This window comes from Xenopus laevis, chromosome 8L (genome assembly GCF_017654675.1).
Source record: "Xenopus laevis strain J_2021 chromosome 8L, Xenopus_laevis_v10.1, whole genome shotgun sequence".
NCBI classification, from domain to species: Eukaryota; Metazoa; Chordata; class Amphibia; order Anura; family Pipidae; genus Xenopus; species Xenopus laevis.
The window spans coordinates 121,272,868-121,298,951 of NC_054385.1; the positions used below are offsets into that span (position 1 = coordinate 121,272,868).

A 26,084-nucleotide genomic window follows, 5' to 3' on the forward strand; every position below is an offset into this window, starting at 1 on the left:
AGCCCGGCTATTCCCACTGCCGCTCGCACTTTCAGTTCCGGGGAGGAACTTCGGCGCCTATTGGCCACTACACATGACGTCTAATCTAGCTGTAATGCAAGCGCTCAGCAGAGATCTCCCTGCAGTTGGTAATCGCTGGGTTAATGACGCAGCGCACCCGGAACTCACCCAAACTCTCTTTCCTGACTTGGGTTTTGGTGGGGGAGGACAATAACGGAGAAAGGAGAATCTGATTGGCCTGTGGGTGCTCGCAGCGCAGCGAATTGTTGTTTTTCCCCAACGCGAACCTTCACTCCCCCGTCTCCCACCTTGTTCTTGAATAATGAGCAGTCCGTGCCAGAGGAACAAGTTAACAAACCTGTTCTCCGTTATTGTCCTCCCCCACCAACGTCACGCTGCCGCACAGTTTTTTCAAGAGTTCACTGTGATTGATGATATTGTCTGGCATCTCACTTCTCCTGCGTGTGTAAATTCTAGAGTGACTTGTCCTGGCTGCATCTGGGAGAGCAAGGGGGGGTTAAGAACACTAGCAGCAGAAGAACCAAGTGCTACACACCTGCACAGATCAAATTACAGACTTGTTCACTGCTGCACCGAAGGATTTGAATTTCCCGCCCACACTGGCAAAGAATTGTCTGTTATGCCGGGCTATGGACTTGCTAAAGGACAAGTTGGTGGCTCAGTGACCCCCCCATCTGTCTCAGCACAGGGAGATTAGTGGTAAGGTCTTGGACTTTTTTTTTTACTAGCTGGCACATTTTAATTTTTAACCTCTGGAAATGTATTCATTTTAATATATGTTCTGGGGGTATTTATACATGTCATTGCCACCGTCCCATCTTGCTCTGAGTTCTGGGGGTATTTATACATGTTATTGCCACCCTGCTTTAGTTGGGGGCGTGGCCATGAAAGGGGCATGGCCTCTACAAAAATTTTTGCTGTGCGCACAGCGCGCCGCTGATTCCTTTGTTTTCCACCTTTTGACTGTGGGCGGGGCTACATCAGTCACGCCCCCATCCCTTTACCTTTTTGTTCCCAATTCAAACACTGGTAGTGACAATCTTCTATTTTCAAATTCACATTCAGAAAATTCAGCTCAGATTCTGAATTTTCCATAGTGACCGTAGGATTTGAGCTTTTAACATTTTTAAAAGAGAACTAAAAATTAATGTAGCTAAAAATGCCATATTTTATATAGTGAACTTATTGCACGAGGCTAAAGTTTCAGCTTGTCAATAGCAGCAATGATCCAGGACTTCAAACTTGTCACAGGGGGTCACCATCTTGGAAAGTGTCTGTGACACTCACATGCTCAGTGTGCTCTGAGCAGCTGTTGAGAAGCTAAGCTTAGGGCTCGTCACTAATTATCCAGCAGAAAATGAGCTTCCCCTGTAATATAAGCTGATGCTACAGGTTTGCTGATTATTAAATTCTGATACTAATTGCACTGGTTTCTGTGCTGCCATGTAGTAATTTTCTCAAAAACGGAACAAGAGGGGGTGGGCCCTGGCGCAGGAAACGCAGCCGGGCCCCCTCCGTAAACACGGAAGTGGCCGCCGAACATGTGGCGGGCAGACTGCCTGGGGGCCCTGAGGGGGTGCGGGCCCTGGCCCGCTCGCACCCCCTGCTTCCCCGGTAGTTCCGCCCCTGAATTATCTGTATTAATTACTAATCAGCCTTATATTGTGACATTTCTATTCTATGTGTACTGTATATTGTGAGTGGGTCCCTAAGCTCAGTAAGTGACAGCAGCACAGAGCATGTGCAGTGAATCAGCAGAAAAGAAGATGGGGAGCTACTGGGGCATCTTTGGAGACACAGATCTTTACTGCTAAAGGGCTGTGGTTGCCTTGGGCTGGTACAGAAGCACAAAAGATAATGTACAACATTTCTAGCTACTTCTTTAGTTCTCCTTCAAACATTTCCTGTAAAAAAGTTGGTTTGCATAGGTGTCACGGTCGGCACCCAACACCAGAACAGGCACCCTGGTCTCGGCTCGTGCTTCACCAGTAGTGATGGGCGAATTTGCGCCGTTTTGCTTTGCCGAAAAATTAGCGAAACGCCGAAAAATTAGCGAAACGGCGCCCGTTTTCCGGCGCCCTTTTTTTTATGCCGGCGCCCGTTTTTGACGTCGGCGTCCGTTTTTCCGAAAAAATTTTTGGACGCCGGCGAATTTTTTCCGTGAATTTTCGCGGCCGTTTCGCGAATTTATTCGCTGCTGGCGAATCGCGCAAAATCGCCGCGAATTTGCGCCTAGCGAATACATTCGCCCATCACTATTCACCAGTAGTGTGACCGCCTTTGGGCCTCGGGAGGAGCCCTCGGCTTACTTGGATGCCACCTGGACTTAAACGAGAGGTGCAAGATGAGGGTTCTGGATAGGCAGATGGGCACGACAGTAAAGCAAAGTCTTTGGACAGAAGATCGCAGTACAAGGCGTTTAGGCAAAGGAGTAGTCAGATCAGGCCGGGTCGAGGCAGGCAAAGAATAAACGTTATCAGACAGGCAAGGGTCAAACCAGGGAGTCAATCAGAGGGTTAATCAGAGGCGGTAGTCAGTAATCAGGCAAGGGTCAGAATCCAGAAGTCAGAATAGTCAAATAGCCAGGCAGGGGTCAAAAACCGGAATCAAACACGTTCAGAATATAGCAAAAGCTCAGAAGCACCAGGAACAAAATCCTATCATGGGCAATGATAACTGTGGGAATGCCCTTTAAATACTTTTTGAATTTGGCGCCTCTCGCGCTGACGTCATTACGTCAGCGCGCATGCGCCTTTAAATCAGAATTGCGCATGCGCGCACTAGGGAGCCGGCACAGGACGAGCAGCGCGGCGTGACAGGCGTCCCCGTCGAGGGGGCGGCAGGCGTCCCTGCCGTCCCCCCACTAGACCACCAGGACAAGGTATTTTTATTACAATAGGTTTCTGTGTCTGCCATGAAATAAGGGGGGGGGGAGTAATTAAAGGAACAGTTCAGCGTAAAACATTAAAACTGGGTAAATAAATAGGCTGTGCAAAATTAAAAGATGTTTCTAATATAGTTAGTAAGCCAAAAATGTAATGTGTATATAGGCTAGAGACATTTGATGTGTAAGATAATAGCCAGAACACGACTGCTTTTCAGCTCTCTAACTCTGAGTTAGTCAGTGACTATAAGGAGGACTACATGGGACATTACTGTTCAGTGAGTTTGCAATTGATCCTCGGCATTCAGCTCAGATTCAAAATCAACAGATATGACCCATGTGCCCCCCCTCAAGTCACTGATTGGTTACTGCCTGGTCACCAATCAGTGGAAACCAAAAGCTGCAAAGCAGGAAGTGGTGTTCTGGCTATTATGTTAGACATCCAGTCACTCCAGCCTTTATACATTACATTTTTGGCTAACTACCTATATTAGATACATTATTTATTTTGCACAGCCTATTTATTTACCCAGTTTTTATTTTTGCACTGAACCATTCCTTTAATCATTGTTACTGCTGCCTAATAAAGCTGTAAAGAGACTGAAGACAGGTTGTGACCTGAGAGATGCCAAGGTTATCTTTTTGCTGTGATTTATTATGTGTGTGAGTGCAAACTGAATGAATAATTTCTTCTGCTTTAACCCTTTCCCTGCCAGCTGCAAAGCAGTTTTTAGATATTTTGCACTCTTTCACTTTAAGGGCCTTTCCTGGGGCGGTCTTTTAGTTTACCTAGGAAAACAATACATTGTTTTTTCAGGACAACCTGAACTTTCAAAATATGCTAGAATTTTGGTGTAATTCTACTTGTGTAAAAAAATATAGGCTTCTAAGTGTCTAATAAAATGAAAAAAATCATGTTTCACAAAGAACAATAACATATATCAGAAACATCATTTATTTTATGTACGAGAACACAGCCGATTTGGAAAGGTCTATGCAGGGGTGCTTCGCCAATGAGGCAAGTTGAGGCAAAAATGCTGCTCCTGGTACTTTAAGAGCGAATTTCCGGGGGAGGGGGGGCAGCAGCAACTGCTGCTGCCTCAGGCAGCGGAGGGGCCCGGATCGCCCCTGGGTCTATGTCTCCTGAACGTGGCAATACCAAATATATATAGTTTTATGGAGATTTCTCACTTGTATAGATCAAAATCTACAAGCAGTACACTACCAAATTTCCAAAGCACCGCTCCCCAAACGGCATACTTCTGATTTCAAGGCCAAACATTCCACTAACAGTAGGTTTACCCTAGAAAACTACCCATTATTAGAAAGAACAGATTCTGGTGAATCGAAAATGGGTAAATATATCTTTGTACTCCAAACTACCAAGTTGCAATTGTTTCCTAAAGTTATAATTAGGGATGCACCGAATCCAGGATTCGGTTCGGGATTCGGCCAGGATTTGGGCTTTTACAGCAGGATTCAGATTCGGCCGAATCCTTCTGCCCAGCCAAACCGAATCGAAATCCTAATTTGCATATGCAAATTAGAGGTGGGGAGGAAAATCTTGTGACTTTTTGTCACAAAACAAGGAAGTAGAAATGTTTTCCTCTTCCCACCCCTAATTTGCATATGCAAATTAGGGTTCGGAATCGGTTCAGGATTCAGCTGAATCTTTCACAAAGGATTCGGGGGTTTGGCCGAATCCAAAATAGTGGATTTGGTGCATCCCTAGTTATAATGTTTTATAGAAATTGGTGAATTTTTTGAGAAATGACCTCAAAGCTTCCACTCTACAGCATCATATCACCCACACATCAATAGGCATCAATGTAAAACACCCCAAATATGAAAGCCTGGGGTCCACTGATCAGTTTCATGCCCAATATGTATAGGTGTACCCAAGCATGTGGCATATAGGGACCCTAAAATGTAGACACCCCATTTGAGCTATCAGTTCTGTAACTCCAGATACTGCAAAATCAACACATTTAGATAGTTTGGGGGGAGGGGGGCAAAGTTAGAACAAAGTACATTCACCCCAGAAAAACATATATATTTTCGGAAAGTACACATTCCCCCGAATCCAAATTGGGTATGCATGTCTTTCTACTCCAAAGCACTAAGCTGCAAACCCTTCCTAAATTTGGTACTTTTAGGTATCAAGATAAATCACCCCAAATATGAAAGCTTAGGGTCCTCTGAACAGTTTGATGACTTTTGTCAGGGAAATTCAGTGACCAGAGATAACTTGATGTAAAAAGATAAACAAAGTTTATTCATATCTGATTAATGTACACGAGCTGTGTGGATTCTGTACTCAGACAGAGACAGACCTGAGCTATACCCTCGGGTTTACCAAATCTAAAAGTGGCCATGCATGTGTCATGGGAGATGAGCTGACCGATATCGGCAAAAGACTTGGATATCGGTTGGCTTGTTGATCCGGTGCCTTTGAAGGCAACATAACATCGGCCATTGTTAATGATGAATAGTGAAGATATTTCTTGGAAAGATTTTTTCTAGGAAAGATCATAATTGCAAATTTATGGCCACCTCGGGAAAAGGAGGTGAAGGAGTGATAGGGAGTGCACTCTATGTGAGATCACCTGTTGAGTAACTGGAGGAGAGCTAGGAGATAGGACTCCTGGGCACCAGAAAATATTAAACAGTACATGATAACGAATAAGACTCGCTCTGTAGATGTTATACAACTTAAGTTTCTAAAAGGACCTCAGGGGCACTTTAAACCCGTCTGGTCCATAAGGGAGGCACCAATCTGTGGGTAAAGTGTGCTTTGCACAACTTTCCCTTCACACTTTCATTTGTTGGTGTTCCTTAAAAAAAAGGCATTGTGGGATAGTTCTGCAGACTCCTGTCATTCCAATCTAAAACACACAACTTAACTGCTTCTTGCTGCTACCTCTCATTTAGCCACTTCTGCAAGTATTTAAATGCTGTATTGTCATGTATTAAATGTGTGGTGTGGAGGTCTTTACTACTTTAAATTAATTACTCAGCCATTTAAGACAGTCCAACAAGTTTTCATTCTGTCTGCTTTCCTATCTCATTCATACCCATTGTGTACTCTGTACCATATACAGTTCAGTAAGTAATGTAACTATATGCTGCAGGGCCCAGGTGCAGGAAGCACAGCTGCCCCACCCCAAACCATTTCTGAGTCAAGCCACGAGGAGGTGCGGGCCCTGGTGCAGTTGCTCCCCCACATCCCTGGTAGTTACTCCACTGAGTTAGTGATTTCCAAGGTGAGTCTCTATACTCCAGATAGGGGGCAACATTGAGAAGCAGATTGACCAGAGACAGCTCATATTACACTTTGTATTTCCCGTACTTTCGTGCATTTCTAGCTGTTTCATGGTGGCGTTTAAACCTTTAATATACTCGGGAGTTTGCAGAATGGAACTGTTACTTATTTTCCCGTTACTCTTATGGTGAGTGTTTCTATTTTCCTCCTGATGTTCAGTGATCACACTTAGATATAATGTGCCCTACAGGTCTCTCCTTATAGAAACTAACTGCCCCAACCTGCAGCATCAGACTCTTACAGTTATAGACTGACAGTAACATATTGTGTAATGTTAACAGTGACAGGATCTGTTGTACAGGTATGAGATCCGTTATCTGGAAACCCATTATCCAGAAAGATTTGAATTACAGAAAGGCTGTCTCCCATAGGCTCCATTATAATCAAATAAACCAAATTTTTTAAAATTATCCGCTTTTTCTCTGTAATAATAAAACAGTACCTTCTACTTGCTCCAAACGATATAATTAATCCTTATTGGAAGCAAAACCAGCTTCAGTGGCGTAACTAGATATTACTGGGCCCCACAGCAAATTGTTTTTCAGGCCCCAAAATGTTTAGAGGTTGACTTGTTTCTCCAATATTTATTGAAATTGTATATGAATTAGGGCCTCATGGGGCCCCTAAACCTCCTGGGCCCCCCTGCAGCCGCAGGGTCTGCTTCCTCTATAGTTACGCCCCTGACCAGCTTATTGGGTTTATTTAATGTTTACATGATTTTCTAGTAGACATAAGGTATAAAGATCCAAATAACGGAAAGATTCATTATCTGGAAAACCCCAGGTCCCGAGCATTCTGGATAACAGGTCCCATACCTGTACTGGATATACCACTTATTTTCCTGATGATTTCTTTGTTGTTGTGCTCTATAGTAACATGCAATACAGTAATATTAAGCCCAGTCAAATGCACACGGTCTTTTGTCTCTGTTATGGAGAAAACTCCAGCACAGTCTCAGAGCACAGGGGAATTCTATGAATAGAATACTATATATATATATATATATATATATATATATATATATATATATATATATATATATATTTGGGTGATATATTCTCATTTTGACCATATTACTTGACCACCTTTAGATTTATATTGTTATCCGGAAGTTTTAAGACCCAGTTAAGGCTTTTCTTGTGAGAAAAAACACAAGGATGACACATACTGTGCAAGATTGGGACTCACCGTTATTCTTTATTAATTTAACAGATTGTACAATGGTAAAGCAATTTGCATGTTTTGCACTTTGCTCTTCTTATTGCGTCCTGATGTGCAACTGCTACAATAATTGAAAAATACCTTTAATAGAACTGCTCCTTACTCTGTGTGTTGCACTCCCTGGGTATGGAAACACTACATACAGATAGACAGGGAGGTGGTCGATATACAGGCAATGGGGAATGTCAACAAATAGGCAATAGTACGTTTTTTGCCTAATATAAAAAAACATAATTCTAAGCAACTTTGCAATATACATTCATTAGAAATTTTCCATGGTGTTTAAAGGAGTGGTTCACCTTAAAATTAAATTTAAGTATGTTATAGAATGGCCAGTTCTAAGCAATTGGTTTTGATTTTGATTTTTTTATAGTTTTTGAATTATTTGCCTTCTTCTTTCCAGCTTTCAAATGGGGGGGGGGTCACTGACCCCATCTAAAAACAAATTCTCTGTAAGGCTACACATTTATTATTATTGCTGCTTTTTATTACTCATCTTTCTATTTGGGTCCTCTTTTATTCATGTTCAAGTCCCTTATTCAAATTAATGCATGGTTGCTAGGGTAATGTGGACCCTAGCAACCAGATTGCTGAAATTGCAAACTGGAGAGCTGTTGAATAAAATGCTAAATAACTACAAATCCCAAATAATAAAAAAATTTAAATCAATTGCAAATTGTTGCAGTATAACAACCTCTACATCATAATAAAAAGTAATTTAAAGGTGAACAAACCCTTAAATTATATTTATTGCTATTGAAAACACTGTCGGGTTGTCCCTTTCTATTCTCTGCACTGATGGTTCAGACTGTTGATACAATCTAAGACAAGGCAGTTGATTAACAGACCTGTTTTTGCTGCTGGGGACCTAAAGACTTTTGCAACATTGTTTAAACACTGATGACCAGGAAGTAGGCAAGTTCACTTGTGTTTACAAATAAATTTAAAAGCACTGGAAATTTTCAATAAATGTATATTGAAAAGTATCTTTTCTTTTAGGCAAATTTTCATTTTGGGGTTGAATAGTCCTTTAACTGGCATGTCTTCAAGATATACAAGCTAGAGTGCTGCAGAGCAAGTTTTAAATATATTATTATTATTATTATTATTAACATGTATTTATATAGCGCCAACATATTGCGTAGCACTGTAAAGTAAATGTGATTATACAACTACATCACATGAATTACATACATAGAACATATGGCGTAACAAACATCACAATCAATACAGGTACAAAAAGGTGAGGAAGGCCCTATGCATAGGCATACAGTCTAAAGGGAAGGGAGTAATACACAAGGTGTGGGAGTGGGCAAGATCGAAGTAAGTGGGTGAGAAATGTGGTATTGTATGTGGTGTTGCGTTTGGTAGTTAAGCAGAGTGAGGGTAGGCTTCTCGAAAGAAGTGCGTTTTCAGAGATTTTTTGAAAGCAAAAAGGTTGGGAGAAAGTCGGACAGACCGTGGAAGAGCGTTCCAGAGGAGAGGTGCAGCCCTTGCAAAGTCTTGAATGCGAGCATGTGAGGAGGTAATGAGAGAAGAGTTGAGTAGCAGGTCAGTAGAGGAGCGTAGTAAGCGAGTGGGTGAGTATATAGAGATGAGTTCAGAGATGTAGGGTGGAGCAGAGTTGTGAAGTGCTTTGAAAGTCAGTGTCATTAATTTGAATTTGATTCTGAAAGGTAACGGAAGCCAGTGCAGGGATTGACAGAATGGCGAGGCAGAGGAGGAGCGGTTGCTGAGGTGTATGAGCCTCGCAGCAGTGTTCATTATGGACTGGAGAGGTGACAGTCTCTGGAGGGGATGGCCAATTAAAAGAGAGTTACAGTAGTCTAGACGCGATATGATGAGAGAGTGAATAAGAATTTTGGCAGCGTCTTGGGTGATAAATGATCGTATTTTGGATATGTTCCTTAGGTGGAAGTGACATGATTTAATAAGTGACTGGATATGAGGAGTGAATGACAGGGCAGAATCTAGGATAACCCCAAGGCACCGGGCCTGGGGAGAGGGGGTGATAGTGGAATTGTTAACTATGATGGATACTTCGGGGATGCTACTGGTGTTAGTTGGAGGAAAGAGAACCATTTCAGTTTTAGAGAGGTTTAATTTAAGGTAGCGTTGCGACATCCAGGTAGAGATAGCGGACAGGCAGGAGGAGACGCGAGTTAGGAGTTCTGGGTTGAGATCAGGAGATGAGAGATAGATCTGAGTATCGTCAGCATAGAGGTGGTAGTGAAAACCATACGAATTTATTAATTTGCCAAGGGAGGAAGTATAGAGGGAGAATAGTAATGGTCCCAGGACAGAGCCTTGAGGAACTCCAACAGAAAGAGGTAGGGGAGAAGATGATACTCCATTGAAGGAGACACTGAAGGAACGATTGGTGATGTAAGAAGAGAACCAGGACAGGGCTGTGTCACGAAGGCCAAGCGACTGGAGGGACTGGAGGAGGAGAGGGTGATCTACAGTGTCAAATGCGGCTGAGAGATCAAGCAGTATTAGTAGTGAGAAATGATTGTTGGCTTTAGCGGTTAAGAGGTCATTAGTTAGTCGAGTCAGGGCAGTTTCCGTGGAGTGTTGTGGCTTAAAACCAGATTGTAGGGGGTCCAGCAGGTTATTGTCAGAGAGGAATGAGGTAAATCGGTTGTAGACTAGGCGCTCAAGTAGTTTAGAGATGAAAGGTAGCAGAGAGATAGGTCGGAGGTTGTCAAGATTGAAGGGATCAAGAGAATGGGGGTGACAAGAGCATGTTTTAGTTGAGAAGGAAACAGTCCAGTTAAGAGCGAGAGATTAAATAGGTGAGTTAAGGCTTTGATTAGACAAGGATTGGTATTGCGGAGAAGTTTTGAGGGAATTGGATCAAGCGGGCAGGTGGTAAGGTGAGAAGAGGCCAGAAGCTTTGAGACTTCCTCATCAGTGACAGGGGTGAAGGAGCACAGGAGAGACTGGGGAGTGTGGAGGGAGGATGGTGGAAGTCTAGGGGGGTTGAGTAGTGTAATGTCCCTTCTGATAGTGTCAATTTTGTTTTTGAAGTGCTCAGCAATATCTTGAGCAGAGACAGATGTGCATGGAGGGGGTGGAGAAGGGGAAAGGAGAGTGTTAAAGGTGGAGAAAAGTTGTGCTGGTTTTTTAGAAAGGGAGTTAATGAGTGAAGTAAAGTATGTTTGTTTGGCTTGGAAGAGGCTGGTGTTATAGGAGCGCAGGGCAGATTCGTAGCTCCAAAAGTCTGATTCTGAACGGGATTTGCGCCAGCGACGCTCAAGTGCACGTGAGTGTCTTTGGAGCGCTTTTGTATGAGCAGTATGCCAAGGTTGAAGTGGTTTGGGTCGAGAACGTTTAGTTTTTATAGGAGCAAGCTCATTTAGGGCAGTGGTGAGAGTACTATAGTAGACAGAGGTAGCCACATTAGGACATGAGATGGCTGAGATATTAGAGTGAAGAGAGTCAAAGGAAGAAGAGAGATGTGACACGTCTACAGCTTGCAAGTCACAGTAAGTACGTGTTTGGGGAATAGCAGGGGGTGAGGAGGGAGTTAGTGAGAGATGAAGTGTGAGAATATTGTGATCAGAGAGGGGAAATGGGGAGTTAGTAAAATTGGAGGTTGAACAGAGTCTGGTAAATATGAGATCCAGAGCATTACCATTGGAGTGAGAGGGGGAGTCTGAGCACAAAGATAAGCCTAGGGAGGAGGTTAGTGAAAGAAGTTTAGAGACAGAAGAGTTGTTAGTGTTGTTAACGGGTATATTAAAGTCACCTAATATGATGGATGGGATGTTAGATGAAAGAAAGTAAGGAAGCCAAGCAGCAAAGTTGTCCAGAAATTGTGCAGTTGGTCCTGGTGGTCGATATATAACAGCAATGCAGAGTGAAACAGGAGAAAAGAGCCTAATGCAGTGAGCCTCAAATGAGGAGAATGATAAAGAGGGAACAGGTGGAAGAACTTTAAAAGTACAGCGGGGAGAGAGAAGCAAACCCACCCCACCTCCAGGTCTGTTACCAGGTCTGGGAGTATGAGTAAGGTGTAGGCCCCATAGGACAGGGCAGCAGGTGAGGCAGTGTCAGTAGGAGAGAGCCAGGTTTCAGTAAGCGCAAGTAGGTTGAAGGAATTTGCAATGAAATGGTCGTGTATAGCGGTGAGTTTGTTGCAGACAGATCTGGCATTCCAGAGAGCACAGGAAAGATTAACTGGGTTTTTGGGTATAGGAGTAAGAGTTCTGTACTGTGTGAATTTGCTCCGGAGAGAAGGAGCTCATGGCCGTGATATAACTGGGATGGGGTAAGGGCCAGGGTTTGGGGAAATGTCCCCAGCTGCCAGCAGTAGAGACTAAGTGAGAGTGGGATTTATAAGTCCTTGGTTTGTATGAAAAGGAGGAGTTTTGTGGAATAGCTAAACAGAGTATTTTATAAACTTCATGTGTGGAGAGGGAAGGAGAGGAGAGTAGAGAGGCTGAGATTTGTATAGAAATGGGATTTGATGGAGGAGGTAGTGAAAAATGTTTTATGAAACATGAGAGTGAAAGGAGGAGAAATGCAGGATAAAGCATGTTTGGAGTAAGAAGTTACAAACTGGCAGGTACAAACAAATCTGTTTTCTTCTTATCCCAGATGGTTCACTGTTGATTGCAGGGGAATCCGGTTCCTTTTGCCTTGTCAATGCCTTGTCCAACTGCCTTGTTTAACTGTCATTTCTAAGCACTTGTGAAATTTTAGCACTTAGGAAATGTTAGCACTCGTGCCATGCCCCAGACACGAGTGCCATCACCAATACTGGGTCTGAATTTATATGTAGCAGAATAAACAGTTGCAGTATATGGATATGGCAGTGTATGGATATAGCAGAATTACCAGAATAAACAGTTGCAGTATATGGATATGGCAGTGTATGGATATAGCAGAATTACCTGTAGGAATGAGAAGAGATAGGAGTTAGTTCCATGGAACTGCCTTGTTTAACTGTCATTTCTAAGCACTTGTGAAATTTTAGCACTTAGGAAATGTTAGCACTCGTGCCATGCCCCAGACATGCCCCAGGCTTGTTTGAATCCCATATATTCAATCCCATATATATAGGTTTTTTTGCCTTATTAGGCCTTATTCAAAGTCAGGTGAAGTCAGTTGAAGAGCTATATATATATATATCTCTTCTCTGACACTTGGGAACTCAATTAATTTCCCACGTGTACCAGGGGCACAAGAAGAGGGTGTTTCATATGAAGGCACAGGAATCCATCAAATAGCTCCTCTGATATTTGTGAAGCTACACGGTATAGATTTTGGGTCGAAAATTTAAACTTCCGTGTTTTTCTGCTGAAATCCACTTAGTGCAGCTGCATACAGGCCAACACCTGTGGAACTACACAAAGAAGCAGCTCATCCAATCATTGTGCCCCTGGCATTAGTGCTAGCTTTGTGTGTGTGTAATTGAGTGACTAAGCCAGAGAATTATTATTATTATATAAGGTCAAATAAAAATTTGTCAGCACAGAAGTTTGTTAGCAAATTTTCTCTATCATTTCTTTCTTCCTGTCAGTGATTGGTAGCGGCCATTTAAAAGGAAGAGATAGGAAGGTGAATCGTTTAGGCAAGAGCTTATACAGTGCAAACAGGAACAGTGAGACAAAGGCATGGAACCCAGACTAGGCAGAGCAGGACAGAAACAGGACAGAATGAACATAGAATTAGGGCTAGGTAGAGCAGGACAGGATAGGACAGAGGGGACAAAGCCCAGGTCTAGGCATAGCAGGACAGGATTGAGAGAGCAAAGACCAGGACTAGATAGAGCAGGACAGGATGGAGCAGAGAGGACAGGACAGAGTGGGCAAATCAGGACTGGAACATAGGTGTACAACAGCAAGGCAAGGACAGGAATGAGTAGAATCAGGCAAGGCCTGAAGACTGGATCAGGGAATAGGACACAAACTGGAGAAGGCAAAGCCAGACCAGAGCAGGTAAACCAGAGCTAGGGACAGTGCAACAGTGCATAAGTGCTCAGAGTAGGCCAATGCTCCGGCACTGGTAGTGAGGAGGGCTGGCCTTATATAGAGCAGGGTCAGCCCTGATTGGCTGACCCCAACCCACCAATTAGGCTGCTGCTGGGAATAGGCAGAAAAGGCCAGATGATGGACAATGAGTAAGCTTGCTAGATGCTCACCTGGCCCAATGGTTAAAGCATAGAACCAGAAACCCAAGGTGTGTGGCTTGAATCCCAGCAGCTCCTTACACTTGCTAGCGAAACGTTCTTAACATGCTTACATCGTTTTAAAGGGGAAAAAGACTAACGCTAGAAATGTTGTATTTTGGATACTAAACATAAACATGCTTACTGCACCACAGGCCCAATAAAACAAATGATTTATGTTTTCAAAGTTGGCCACAGGGGGTCACCATCTTGTAACTTTGTTATAAGAGAGCTTAGTTCAGTTTTAGACCAGCCCCTATTTCTGATTTACTCAGATTCACTTTCATCTGGTATGGTGCCTATGGATTGGAGAAAAGATAATGTCATTCCAGTATTGAAAAAGGGATTACAATCTCAGCCTGGCAATTAAAGGCCAGTAAATTTAAGATCTGTGGTGGGCAAATTAATTGAAGGCTTGTTACAGGATCACATTCAAAATTGTGTCCTAGTGAATGGCATTATGAGCAGCAATCAGCATGACTTTATGAAGGATAGGTCATGTCAGACAAATTTGATTGCTTTTTATGATGAGGTAAGTAAGATTCTGGATAGTGGGGGGGGGGGGGCAGTAGATGTGATCTATTTGGATTTTGCCAAAGCGTTTGATACTGTGCCCCACAAACGACTGCTTTCTAAACTAAGGTCTGTTGGGCTTAATGAAGTCGTTTGCACATGGATAGGAAACTGGCTACAGGATCGGATACAGAGGGTCATTGTTCATGGTACATTCTCTACTTGGAGTAAGGTTCTTAGTGGGGTCCCTTGTAGATGATAAACTTGGCTGTAGCAAGCAATGCCAGTCATCTTTGCAAGACCAAGACTGTGCACATGCTCAGTGTGGTCTGGGCTGCTTAGGGATCATCATAAATTATCAAAACAGCATAAGTCAAATAATATTTGCCAGAAGCCAATACAGCAAGACTAATAATGATTAATAATTAGAATATATAGACTGCAATGGGTCCTGTGTTGTCATGTAATCTAATGTGGATTTTATAGATTTTGTATTGTTTAAATAATTTCTCCAACTCTGCAGAACCAGTGGCTGCAGCAGTAACAGAACTAGGTGGGGGCGGGACCTGGTGCAGCCGGGCCCGCCCCCATCCTCGTCCATGTGATTTTTCTCTGCGGCTGCAGCTGGCTGCAGCGCACACGATCTGCCGGGGGGGGGCCCTGTGGGGCTGCGGGACCCGGCCCAGTTGCACCCCTGCTACCCCGGTAGTTACGCCCCTGGGCTGCAGCAAAATAATCCTCCAAATAGAATCCCAGTTTCTGTTTAAAGCTGGCTCCATGATCTTTGTCCCTGCCACTGGAATTGGAAACATTAAAGAAGTTATAAAGGCAAAAATAAAATCTAATATGAATCTCTACACAGTCGCCGACTGCTCTACAGGGAAACAAACAAAGCTGCTCCCCCTGCTGTTTATAAGTATGATTGTTTCCGTGCAGAGCAGCTAGAGACCATCTGAAGTTTCCTGTCTGCAGCAGTCAGTAAATCAGTCAGTCAGTCAAGTAAATGAAGGAGAAATTCACTGCATACAGTCAGGTTTTTTTTTATAAAAACTGTACACTTTATTTAATTAAAGTATATTGGCGATAGATTTATTTTTCATTAAAGAAAGTAAAAATGGGATTTTTATTTTTTTACCTTTACATCCCCTTTAAGATTGCAGGTACATATATGTCATATGTATGTATTTATTAGAGACGTTGGTGAAATAGCTGGAAGTGGCCACTTATTATAAAAAATGTCCAAGGAAGCAAAATAAAAACAAAAGTGATCCTCACCCTAAAACAAATGTGGCTTGAGCTTCAAATGGTTAAAAAAAGTGTAAATTACATATATTTAACAGATAAAACTTGCAACTATTAATATATGAAAACTCCAGTGTTTTGTCTTTTTTTATGGATTTTTTGGAATACAGGATATGATGTCACTGACATAATAATGACAGGATGAAGTTTCGTCTTTAACAATTTGCCAGGTAGAACTTGGTGAAATAGACTTTGGTGAAAAGGATAAAAAAGGGTAATGTATTGGAAAGATAACACCTTGATAAATTTGCAGATTAATAATTGTTTGCCTGAGTGAATATTTGTGTGGCGCAAAGTTCTCTAGCACCGAGGCTTTTCACTAGCGAATTGTCTTCCTTGCCTTTTAGTATATTGGTGAATTTGCTGCGAGTTGTTATTTCGGTGAATTTTCACCAGAAACCCCTTAGTAAATGTGCCCCAATGACATAACTGCACCGTGTAGGGATGTGAGCACCAAGATGGATGTAGGGAGATTATATGGGGAGCCCAATGTATTTGCTTGATTAGAGATCCATCAGACTCTGTTCCTGAGCATTATATTGTCCTGGATCCCTATTGAAGATTCCTGGTGGTCGCTTGCTGATCTGCCTCTACTTGATCTTGAATTCTGCTACTCTTTTATTACCTTAAAGAAGAACTAAAACTTTATTAAAGAAGTAGCTAGAAATGTTGTACATGATGTTTTGTGCTTCTGTACCAGCCCAAGGCAACCACAGCCCTTTAGCAGTAAAGATCTGTGTCTCCAAATGTGCCCCAGTAGCTCCCCATCTTCCTTTCTACAGTACACATAGAATAGAAATGTCACAATATCAGGCTGATTAGTAATTAATACAGATAATTACTACATAGCAGCACAGAAACCAGTGCAATTAGCATCAGAATTTAATAATCAGCAAACCTGTAGCATCAGTTTATATTACAGGGGAAGCTCCTTTTCTGCTGGATAATTTGTGACGACCCCAAAGCTTAGCTCAATATGGCATTTTTAGCCATACTGATTTTGAAGTTGTATTTCTCCTTTAAAGCTATGCCTTGCTAGACATGTTTTCTCTCAGCATACCTTCCAACATTTTGGAAATAAAAACAGGGACAAAAAAATTAGGCGCGTGTAGCGTGGCAACATTTTTTGATCACGCCCATTTTTGTGGCCACACCCCCTTATTACCATCCTCATTATACAAATTTGGCAGGTTATAAAAGTTTGAACATGTTTCTTTGTTTTGTTTTTTTGTTTTGTTCATGTATTACAGTTTTGCTAATGAAAATGAATTGCTCTTTAAGCTGTGAGTCTCCCTTCTGCCAAGGGACCTGTTATCTAAATTGTTACAATTACTTGTTTGCTTAGCTGAAAATTGTTACAAAAGTATCTTATCTGAACTTCCTGGCTGTTCTGGGCTCTTTGCCAAAAGCTAATTAAGTTAGAAACTTTGTTTCTTTTTCTGGCTGTTCAGTGCAGAGAAAGTCAGGTTTTTCCAGTACAAATGCGGGAATGTGGGTTGAGCTGTCAAAAAGAGGGACTGTTCCGCTGAAAACGGGACAGTTGGGAGGTATGGTCCCAGTACCTCCCCAAATGTCTCCAAAATTGCCTGTCATAGTCATGAGCAAGTTTTTTCACAGAGTTTCTCAGTGAAAGTGACGCCCAGAGATTCCAATGGGTGAAAAAAAATTGTTCCATCCCCTTGTGTGTCGAAAGAAACCTGTCACCCAGAGACTTCAATGCATTTTGGGGAATTTTTGACCTTTTGTGAATTTTTGCTGAAGCAAAACGGCTCAGATTCGCCCATCACTAGCCTGTATATGAAAACATTGCAGTTGCAGATATAGTTCCTGCAGTATTCAGATCAGCTAATACATGCAAATTCTGAGTCTCTATACTCCAGACAGGGGGCAACATTGAGAAGCAGATTGACTAGAGACTGCTCACATTACACTTTGTCTTTCCCGTACTTTCGTGCATTTCAAGCTGTTTCATGGTGGAGTTTAAACCTTTACTGACACGGGAGTTGGCAGAATGGAACTGTTACTTATTTTCCTGTTACTCTTCCTGCCTTCTTATGGTGAGTGATTCTATTTTCCTCCTGATGTTCAGTGATCACACTTAGATATAATGTGCCCTGCAGGTCTCTCCTTATAGAAACTAACTGCCCCAACCAGCAGCATCAGACTGTTACATGTATAGACTGACAGTAACATGTTGTGTATAACTAACAGTGTCAAGATCTGGATATACCACTTCTTTTCCTGATAAATTTCTTTGTTTTTGTGCTCTGTAGTAACATGCAATAACATATAAATCGCAGAGCACATGCACACGGTCCTGAATACTGAAAACATGGTTATTTATATAGATGTGTGCGTATATATACACTAAGGGGCAAATTTGTTTTGCAGTTTAAGAAATGGTGACCGAATTCGCCAGGCTTCACCACAACTTCCCCAGGAACTTACTTACAAAGATCTGAAGTGATGTAAAATAAGGGAGTCAAATCTGGTAAATGATAAATTAGCCATTTATTTTACACAGCTTTTTACACCATTTTTTTTCAAATTGATTTTACACAGCATAATAAATAGGCCCCTGAAGGTGCCTATAAGTACCTCTACTGGTCGTCATTATTATCAGTACTAAAAACATTATTTATATCAATTTATTCAATTGATATAAATAAATAAATAATGTTTTTAGCGGTGATAATAATGACGACCAATAGAGGTCGCCATAGACCAATGGTATATAATGCATGTGCACGATTCATTTTGTAAGCCTATGATTAAGGGAATGTGTTCCCGAAACACGTAAGGCCTATGTATTTCTGCAGTACTTTGCAATAAAAACCTGCTTTTTTACCGGAGTGCCGTCCTCCTGTTCGTGTATCATATGTTCTCAGTGGGGACGTTGCGGACTGAGCATCCAGCAATACAGGGGGAGCAATCAAGAGGTGGTGAGTTTGGAGCGGTCCTAATTGGTTTTGTGGTGAGAACTGTGAAAGGGACATACTTTGCGTGTGCCCATTACAAAAGCAATATTATTATTATTTAACCTTGAACTTAACCAATAAAAATCTAAGTAACAAAAAAATAAAACACACATTGATAAATTAGCCAATTATTTTTCACCGCTTTTTACACAATTTTTTCAACAAATTTAATTTTACATAAATAGGCCCCTGAAGGTGCAGTGCACCCCCATAATTCCAAATTCCAGCATAATTGTGAAGAGCCGTTGGCAGGGGCGATTCTGGCTATAATGCCGCCTGAGGCGGCCTTCTTTCGCCGCCCCCACCCCTCCCCACGGCACTAACCTTTATAGCGCCAGAGAGGGCAGGGGCGGTCCACGACGCTTAGTGCAGAGAGTGCAATAGCGCTCTCTGCACTAGAAGAGCCGAATTTCCGGTTTGAAAACCGGAAATTCGGCTCTTAGTTACCAGGAGCGGCATTTTTGCCGCCCCTGGCAACCAGGGGGGCGCTGCCGCCTGAGGTGAGTGTCTCAACTCGCCTCATTGGTGGAGCGCCCCTGGCCGTTGGGGAATGTCCTATCCGCAGTAGAGCAAGTAAAATGAAGGGAGAATTTCACTGCATACAGTCAGGTTTCTTCTAAAAATGGTACAAATGTTTTAATTAACGTATAATGGAGATAGGTGTCTTATCCAGTGTAGAAAGTAAAATATTGGGATTTTATTTTTTTGCCTTTACATCCCCTTTAAGAAAATGAGTAGCCCTTTTAGTCTTCCTGCTAACTGGCCACCGTATTTGCTGAATTAAGCTATTAAATTTATTATATAAGTGTGCTCTTCAAAATGCAACTCTGAAAAAAACTAAATTCACAAAACTCTTTCTCAAAAGTAAAGATACTAAAATTGATTTACAAGGTATATGACAGAAATGTAGTAACTGATGCCAGGTCTCATACCCCATACATAGCAAAGAACGATCTGTCAGCTTACTGCATTTATCATCTTAATATCATGTTGTCTTGGGTTATCAGACTTTAAGCACATGTTGCCCCCAGTGCTATGGTTTGGATTTTCTGACAATTCGGTGAAAGATCATGTTAAAATAGGTGGAGTCAAAAGGGGTGTGGTCATAAAAGTGGGCGGGGCACTACCAGTCCTCTTTCTGGCCCCCAGCCCAAAACATTTTCTGTTGCCTAGGACAGAATTAATATCTTGGCACAGCCTTCTCACCATTATCTTGTAATTGCTATTAAAGCAGGACAATAAATCATTAGAAAGCAGTGCACTGGATATAACTTTGCCAGTGGCTAAAGCTAAACCATAACAAAGGAGGTGGGGCAGATAGAATTGGGGGTGGAGCAGTGATGACCTAAGAGGCAGGCACTATGAAGCTCTGAAATACAGAAATGCTAATTTAGAAAATCGATTTCTTATTTTTGATTGATTTGCTTTTTCTTTGTTTCTGTAACAAGAAATTAACCTCACTTGATAATTCATTTATTGGCCAGATTATTGTTCGGTTTTCACAAGGCTGAAAACCGAACAGAAAATTGAGACCCAAACAGGCCTAAGAAAAATCAAACTGTTCGGGTCACAATCAAACAGGTGGCAACCCTAAATGCAATAAGTGAAATCATTTTGGATAAAAGGTTCCATCCTTATGCCATTCAGAAGGCCCAGGTTCATTTCCTAATTTAGGCTTTTGGGAAGTCATTCAGTTTCCAAGTACATTCGGAAGCCTGTGGTTTAGGGCAAGGACAGAAAGTGGAAAGGGATAAACAAATATTAGGGGTCATTTTTGAAAAATGCAGAATTTCCCCACAGTTATTGCACATAAAATCCCAATCATTAAAATCAAAAGCCAGTCCCTTCACTTTGATTTAGGTTTGCCTGTGGCCGCTCATTGAATCTCACCTTCTGTTCTCAATTTAATTAATAGCACTTATTAATGTGGGTAAACCATGGAGTAATCTCCACATGGGTATATATACAGGTATGGGACCTGTTATCCAGAATGCTCAGATATTGGGGTTTTCTGGACAACAGATCTTTCTGTAATTTGGATCTTTATACCTTGTCTACAAGAAAATCATGTAAACATTAAGGGGCCGATTCACTAAATTCGAGTGAAGGATTCGAAGTAAAAAAACTTCGAATTTCGAAGTGTTTTTTGGGCTACTTCGACCATCGAATGGGCTACTTCGACCTTCGACTACGACTATCGAAGGATTCGAACTAAAAATCGTTCGACTATTCGACCATTCGATAGTCGAAGTACTGTCTCTTTAAAAAAAACTTCGACCCCCTAGTTCGGCAGATAAAAGCTACCAAAGTCAATGTTAGTCTATGGGGAAGGTCCCCATAGGCTTGCCTAAGTTTTTTTGATCGAAGGATATTCCTTCGATCGTTGGATTAAAATCCTTCGAATCGTTAGATTCGAAGGATTTAATCGTTCGATCGAATGAATAATCCTGCGAATCGTTCGATCAAATTTTCTGCGCTAAATCCTTCGACTTCGATATTCGAAGTCGAAGGATTTCAATTCCTAGTCGAATATCGAGGGTTAATTAACCCTCGATATTCGACCCTTGGTAAATCTGCCCCTAAATAAACCCAATAGGCTGGTTTTGCTTCCAATGAGGATTAATTATATCTTTGCTGGGATCAAGTACAAGCTTCTGTTTTATTACAGAGAAAAAGGAAATCATTTAAAAAAAAATTGGATTATTTGGATAAAATGGAGTCTATTGGAAACAGCCTTTCTATTATTCAGAGCTTTCTGGATAATGGCTCTCCCAAGGAGAGAGTTTGTCTATTAATCTGCTCATTTTGTTTTTACAGATGAATCATATGAAATGGCACAACTAACAGGACTTGTGAACAGTTCTATCTGGATACCACTAAATATAATGGAAGGCAACCCAGAATCAATAAACATCAAGTGGCGAGGCCGAGGAAAACCCAATTTTCAACTTATAGGAACATGCAAAGACAATCAGTGTAATGGACGAAACTCAAGGTTTAAGGATCGCATCAGGATTATAAATAACTGTATAGAGCTGAGCAGCCTTGGAACAGAAGACTGGGGAATTCTGAAAATATCGTGCACTTTTGCGGAAATTACGGAAAAATATGAATTAGAATTTAATCTCACAGTGCTTGGTATGTATAAATCTATTTGCAAATGCAGATTTTCTGTTTTCAAGTCTTTTTAATGTCTAAAAGCCCTGAAAGATTTTTTTTGTATTTGTACACCGCTGTACTGTTCTCAAGTACATCATTCTTATGGCGTTAAGCCAGCCATGAATAGGCAGATTTTACCTACTGATTGGGCCCCTGTGTATGGGGCCCTCCCCAACTGCCTACCAAAGTCAGCCAGATATCTATCAGGCAGTTTCAAATGTTAATGGCCGGCATAATGATTAGATCAGACTGACATTGGCCAACATGCAGATCTTCAGGTGTATGGTCATCTTTACTGGTGACATTTTTGATATTCTGGCATTACTCACTGCTACTGGACACTATTCATATCATCTCCAGAGAGATGTAAAATGGCAGATTGTATAGGAAGATGCAAAGGACACTACCAACCCAACAACATAACACAGTGTGGTTTTCGGGGTACTGACTACCTGAGAATATATTGCAGTGGTCGACAAACAAATGATAGTGAGTGAGAAGCAACAGGCAGCAGCTACTGAAATCCAAAGCACATTAAAAAAAACATCAAACACTTTATTATTATTCTGCTCTTTTGATAGATTTGCATAGAATTTATTTTCTGCAAATTTTTAGAAAGAGTGTAAGCATAAAAGCAACAACTGAACATTGTACATTAGCTTCATGATAGAGTCATGTGCTTCCATCCTTCATGTAGGCTAAGGGCAATCACTAGATCCTTAGGTGAATTGGGACCCTTCTCCCACAGAGAAGTAACCCCTTGGGCTGCCTGCAATGGCATGGATTAAAATTACATAACTAAATGTACTTGGCTACAGGGTTGGACTGGGTCGGCAGGACACCGGGAAAAAACCCGGTGGGCCCCCAGTCCAGACCTGCTCCCTGCCTAAACTTCCAGCCGCAACCTCCCTTCTTCGGGCCGGTCGCGGCTAAAAACAGCGCATGCATACGAGCATCCTTGGTGCGGCACACCATGTGGGGGCGGGGGAACTAGAGTAGTGGCAGGCGACTCAGAGGGGTGCCCTGAAAGAGCAGCCCCGGTGGACCCCGGGCCCCCCTGTCAGACCCTGCTAGGATAATGGGATAAAGAGACAAATGTTATCTGAGATTTAAGCACTATAACTGATATACTGCTTACTGTCTCTTTTTTCTGTAAATGAATATTACTACAGTATATCCTTCATATATATCTTCATAATTATTTTATAATTTAAGTTTTTATCATTTTAAAATGTAGAAATACAGGTATGGGATCCAATATCTGAGTGGTGTAACTATAGAAGCAGACCCCTCAGTTAAATCCCCTTTTTGCTCAACAATGAGGCGAGGCGAGGTATGCGCACCGGGTCTGAAGATTTTTTGGGTGGGGGACCAGTGTACTTTTGCTACTCCGCTAGCCTTTTTTTACTATTACTGTAAATATGTTCCTATAACCTGCTGTAAGCCACAGTCAATGTGGGTCTTCTGTTCTTGCTCCTTACAAATAAATTGCAGGCAGATTGACAGCCATCTTTGTCTTAAATTCCCCATTGTTCCCCATGGTGCTGTGAAGATAAAGCTTGAACCTATTGTAGAAATATAGAACAGGTCCGGTGCACTGTGATCCTTTTTAGTATAACAACACATCATCCATTCTACTGTTAGTTCAGTTACTTGAATTACTCGATGAATGACTGGGTTACGCTAACATTTGTCTAAACCAAAAGCATTTTTAAGCATAAATCAAATCCAATGTCGTAGAATGACTCACCAAAGTAGAGATGTGGCCCAGGTGCTCCAGCCCCAGGCCCTCAGCTCAAGGGAGTGGACAATCCATATGCAGAGAATAAATGTTGGTGCACTGGTAACTCGCGTATAGATCGGACCAAAGTTTTGTAGATAAAGTAGATACTTTATTTATACAATCATCTCTTGCCTGACACGTTTCGTGTCACAAAGGACACTTAATCATAGGCTTGAGTATTTACATACATAGAACAGTATTTAAAGGCTGAGCCACCAATCAAAAAGGAGGGGGAGGAGAAAGGGAAAAAGAGACCACACATGAAAAATCTACTCCAGATTTAAAGCCATCACGTGTCTAATTACAAAAAACAAATGTCAAAGTCAAAAAGTACATAAGAAAAACGCACAAAAATTCAGATAAAAACAAAAGTCATAGTTAAAGGTGATTGTGTAAAAGGTTGTAGAAATGTATCCAGTAGAATATTCGTATATGAGTCAATGAATAAATAGTTTAAAAATTGTTTTGTTTTTTTTATTTGTAATTTCTCATTGATATAAGTATAGGGAAATCCAAGAAATAGAAATTTTAAATATAAATACATGGACATATATAAAAAAAAATAGATGTATAAATATTTAGAAATAGATTAATAAATATGAGCAAGTATATAAATGTAAAGATATATAATAGTATATTATTTTCTCTTTTTTTGTGTGTGTACGCATCCATTATTGATATTTTGAACTTTAGAAAAAGTTGCGGCTAACAGATTTTTAGAACATTCGAAAAAGTTATGGTTAACAGATATCTTATATGTAAACACCTCCATTGTAACGATATAAGGGAAGAAGGACAGATATGTAGACAATTATAGCTGGTTACATAAACAGTATAGTATAGTAAATAACTCATATTATGCTAACATTCCCCATTCTATTATTCCTTGCCAATGGCCTTACTCTAATTCATATCTCATATATCTTGATGTTTGCCTTGAATCTCAATTTGTAAATTCTTAGTGTTTGTTGCATTAAACGTGCATGAAGTTATATTTATTATTGTCTCTCAACAGAGCCTCTTCCTCCCCTTCACGTTGCGTGTACCTGGCACTGGATTAACTCTGAATGGTGTAATTTCACTTTGCAAGCTCCTAATGCAACAGCCAAAACAATGACATGGAGCTGGAAGAAATGGAATGACACAATTGGATATGTGCCTTTCCAAAATGGAAGCAGTGTCCAGTTCTCACTGCACAGAGAAAGTTGGGGGGAAAGGTTTCTTCTGGAGGCTCAAAACCCGATTTTAAAAATTCTCTCTTTTACTATTGAAGATACATGTCAACTGAAGGAACATGGTAAGTAGCAAGTAATAAAGTAACAATATCTGATGATGCTTGGTGGTTCTCTGTTTTTCCTCTGGGTTCCTTCTCTTTCCCTTCTGACTTCTGTTCTGCTAGGCAAGGCAAATGTAACTGGTGGGAAAAAGGACAAGGTGCTCCAGAATTAGATATATAATCACTCACCGAATAGTAAAAGTGGTCCGGGGTGCACCAGCCCCAGACCCCCAGCTTTAGGGAGCGGTACTGCAAAACATTGGAAAGCGGAGCTGACCGGCACTCAAAGGGATCCACAGAACCAGAGATGTTCAGTTAAAAAATTATTTTATTGGTAGAAAAATTAAAAATTATAGCTGTATCTCCATCCACCCTACGAGTTTCGCATGGGCTTATGACTAAGCCCATGAGAAACGAGTAGGGTGAATGGAGATACAGCTATATTTTTAATTTTTCTACCAATAAAATAATTTTTTACTGAACATCTCTGGTCCCGTGGATCCATTTGAGTGCCGGTCAGCTCCACTTTCCAATGTTTAAATGTAACTGGTGCCCAAGATCCTCTCAATCACTCAACCCCAATGAGTTGATAAGGGGGGGGTGACGTGTCGGTAATGAGTGGGGGAGGTGTCTGTCACCAACATGCATTGCATCAACCAGCAGCTGGATGAGAGAACTGAGCTATGGGTAGGCAGGGGGTATGTGCCTTGCACCCAAGGTAGGTGAAACTTCTGCCAACCCCTACTTCCATCGCTTTTGTGGGCCAATGAGGAAAACTATGGTGAGATCGGGAGCAATTTATGGCTGATGCAGGTCGCCAGTCCCAATATGGCTAGCTGCTGATGTCACAGGTGACCTCTGCAGGTGAGCCAGCCTTAGTTAAGGTGGCCTTAAGGAGGAATGTCAGAAAGTGACAGTTTGCAATGGTCAAATGTTTAAAAAACCTACTTTGAATGCATGGATATAAAGCTGGAAGAGAGTGATGAGCAAAACTTTTTGCCAAGTTTTTTGCACAGTAAATGACGCCCATAGACTCCAATTGGTGAAAACAATTGTTGCGCATCAAAAAAAAAAAAAGTTGTCACCCATTGACTTCAATGCATTTCAAGGAATTTTCGCAATTTCGCAAATTTTTGGTGAAACCAACAGGTCGGAATCGTTCATAACAATAGAGGACACTTTTAATAAGAATAAGAGAGAAGGGAGAGACAAATAGATGGAAACAGAGTGAGAGATAATTTCTCAAATTAATCTAATGCCTGACGCATAAAATTGACACTGAATTCAGTGAAGAAAAAGCGTATACATTTCTTTTCAAACTTTGCCATAAAGGCAGAAGTGAGGATATCAAATGATATCTAAAGGAAACATTGTGGGGCGGGTCCGGACTGAGAATTAAAATAGGCCCTGGCATTTCAGGTACACAGAGACCCAAGAAGCCCCACCAGCC

The 26,084-nt window shown here is 41.5% G+C and overlaps 1 protein-coding gene across 1 annotated transcript in view; it reads left to right on the forward strand.

The window, feature by feature from the left end:
- Positions 1 to 439: 439 nt before the first annotated feature.
- Positions 440 to 26,084, forward strand: part of LOC108699373 — a 30,705-nt gene continuing 5,060 nt past the window's right edge. Inside the window, exons 1-3 of the mRNA XM_018231407.2 lie at positions 440 to 720; positions 21,234 to 21,554; positions 24,374 to 24,655. Of these exons, the coding sequence (XP_018086896.1) occupies positions 21,248 to 21,554; positions 24,374 to 24,655 (589 nt within the window). The 5' untranslated portion in view covers positions 440 to 720; positions 21,234 to 21,247. The remainder of the gene's footprint in view (positions 721 to 21,233; positions 21,555 to 24,373; positions 24,656 to 26,084) is intronic.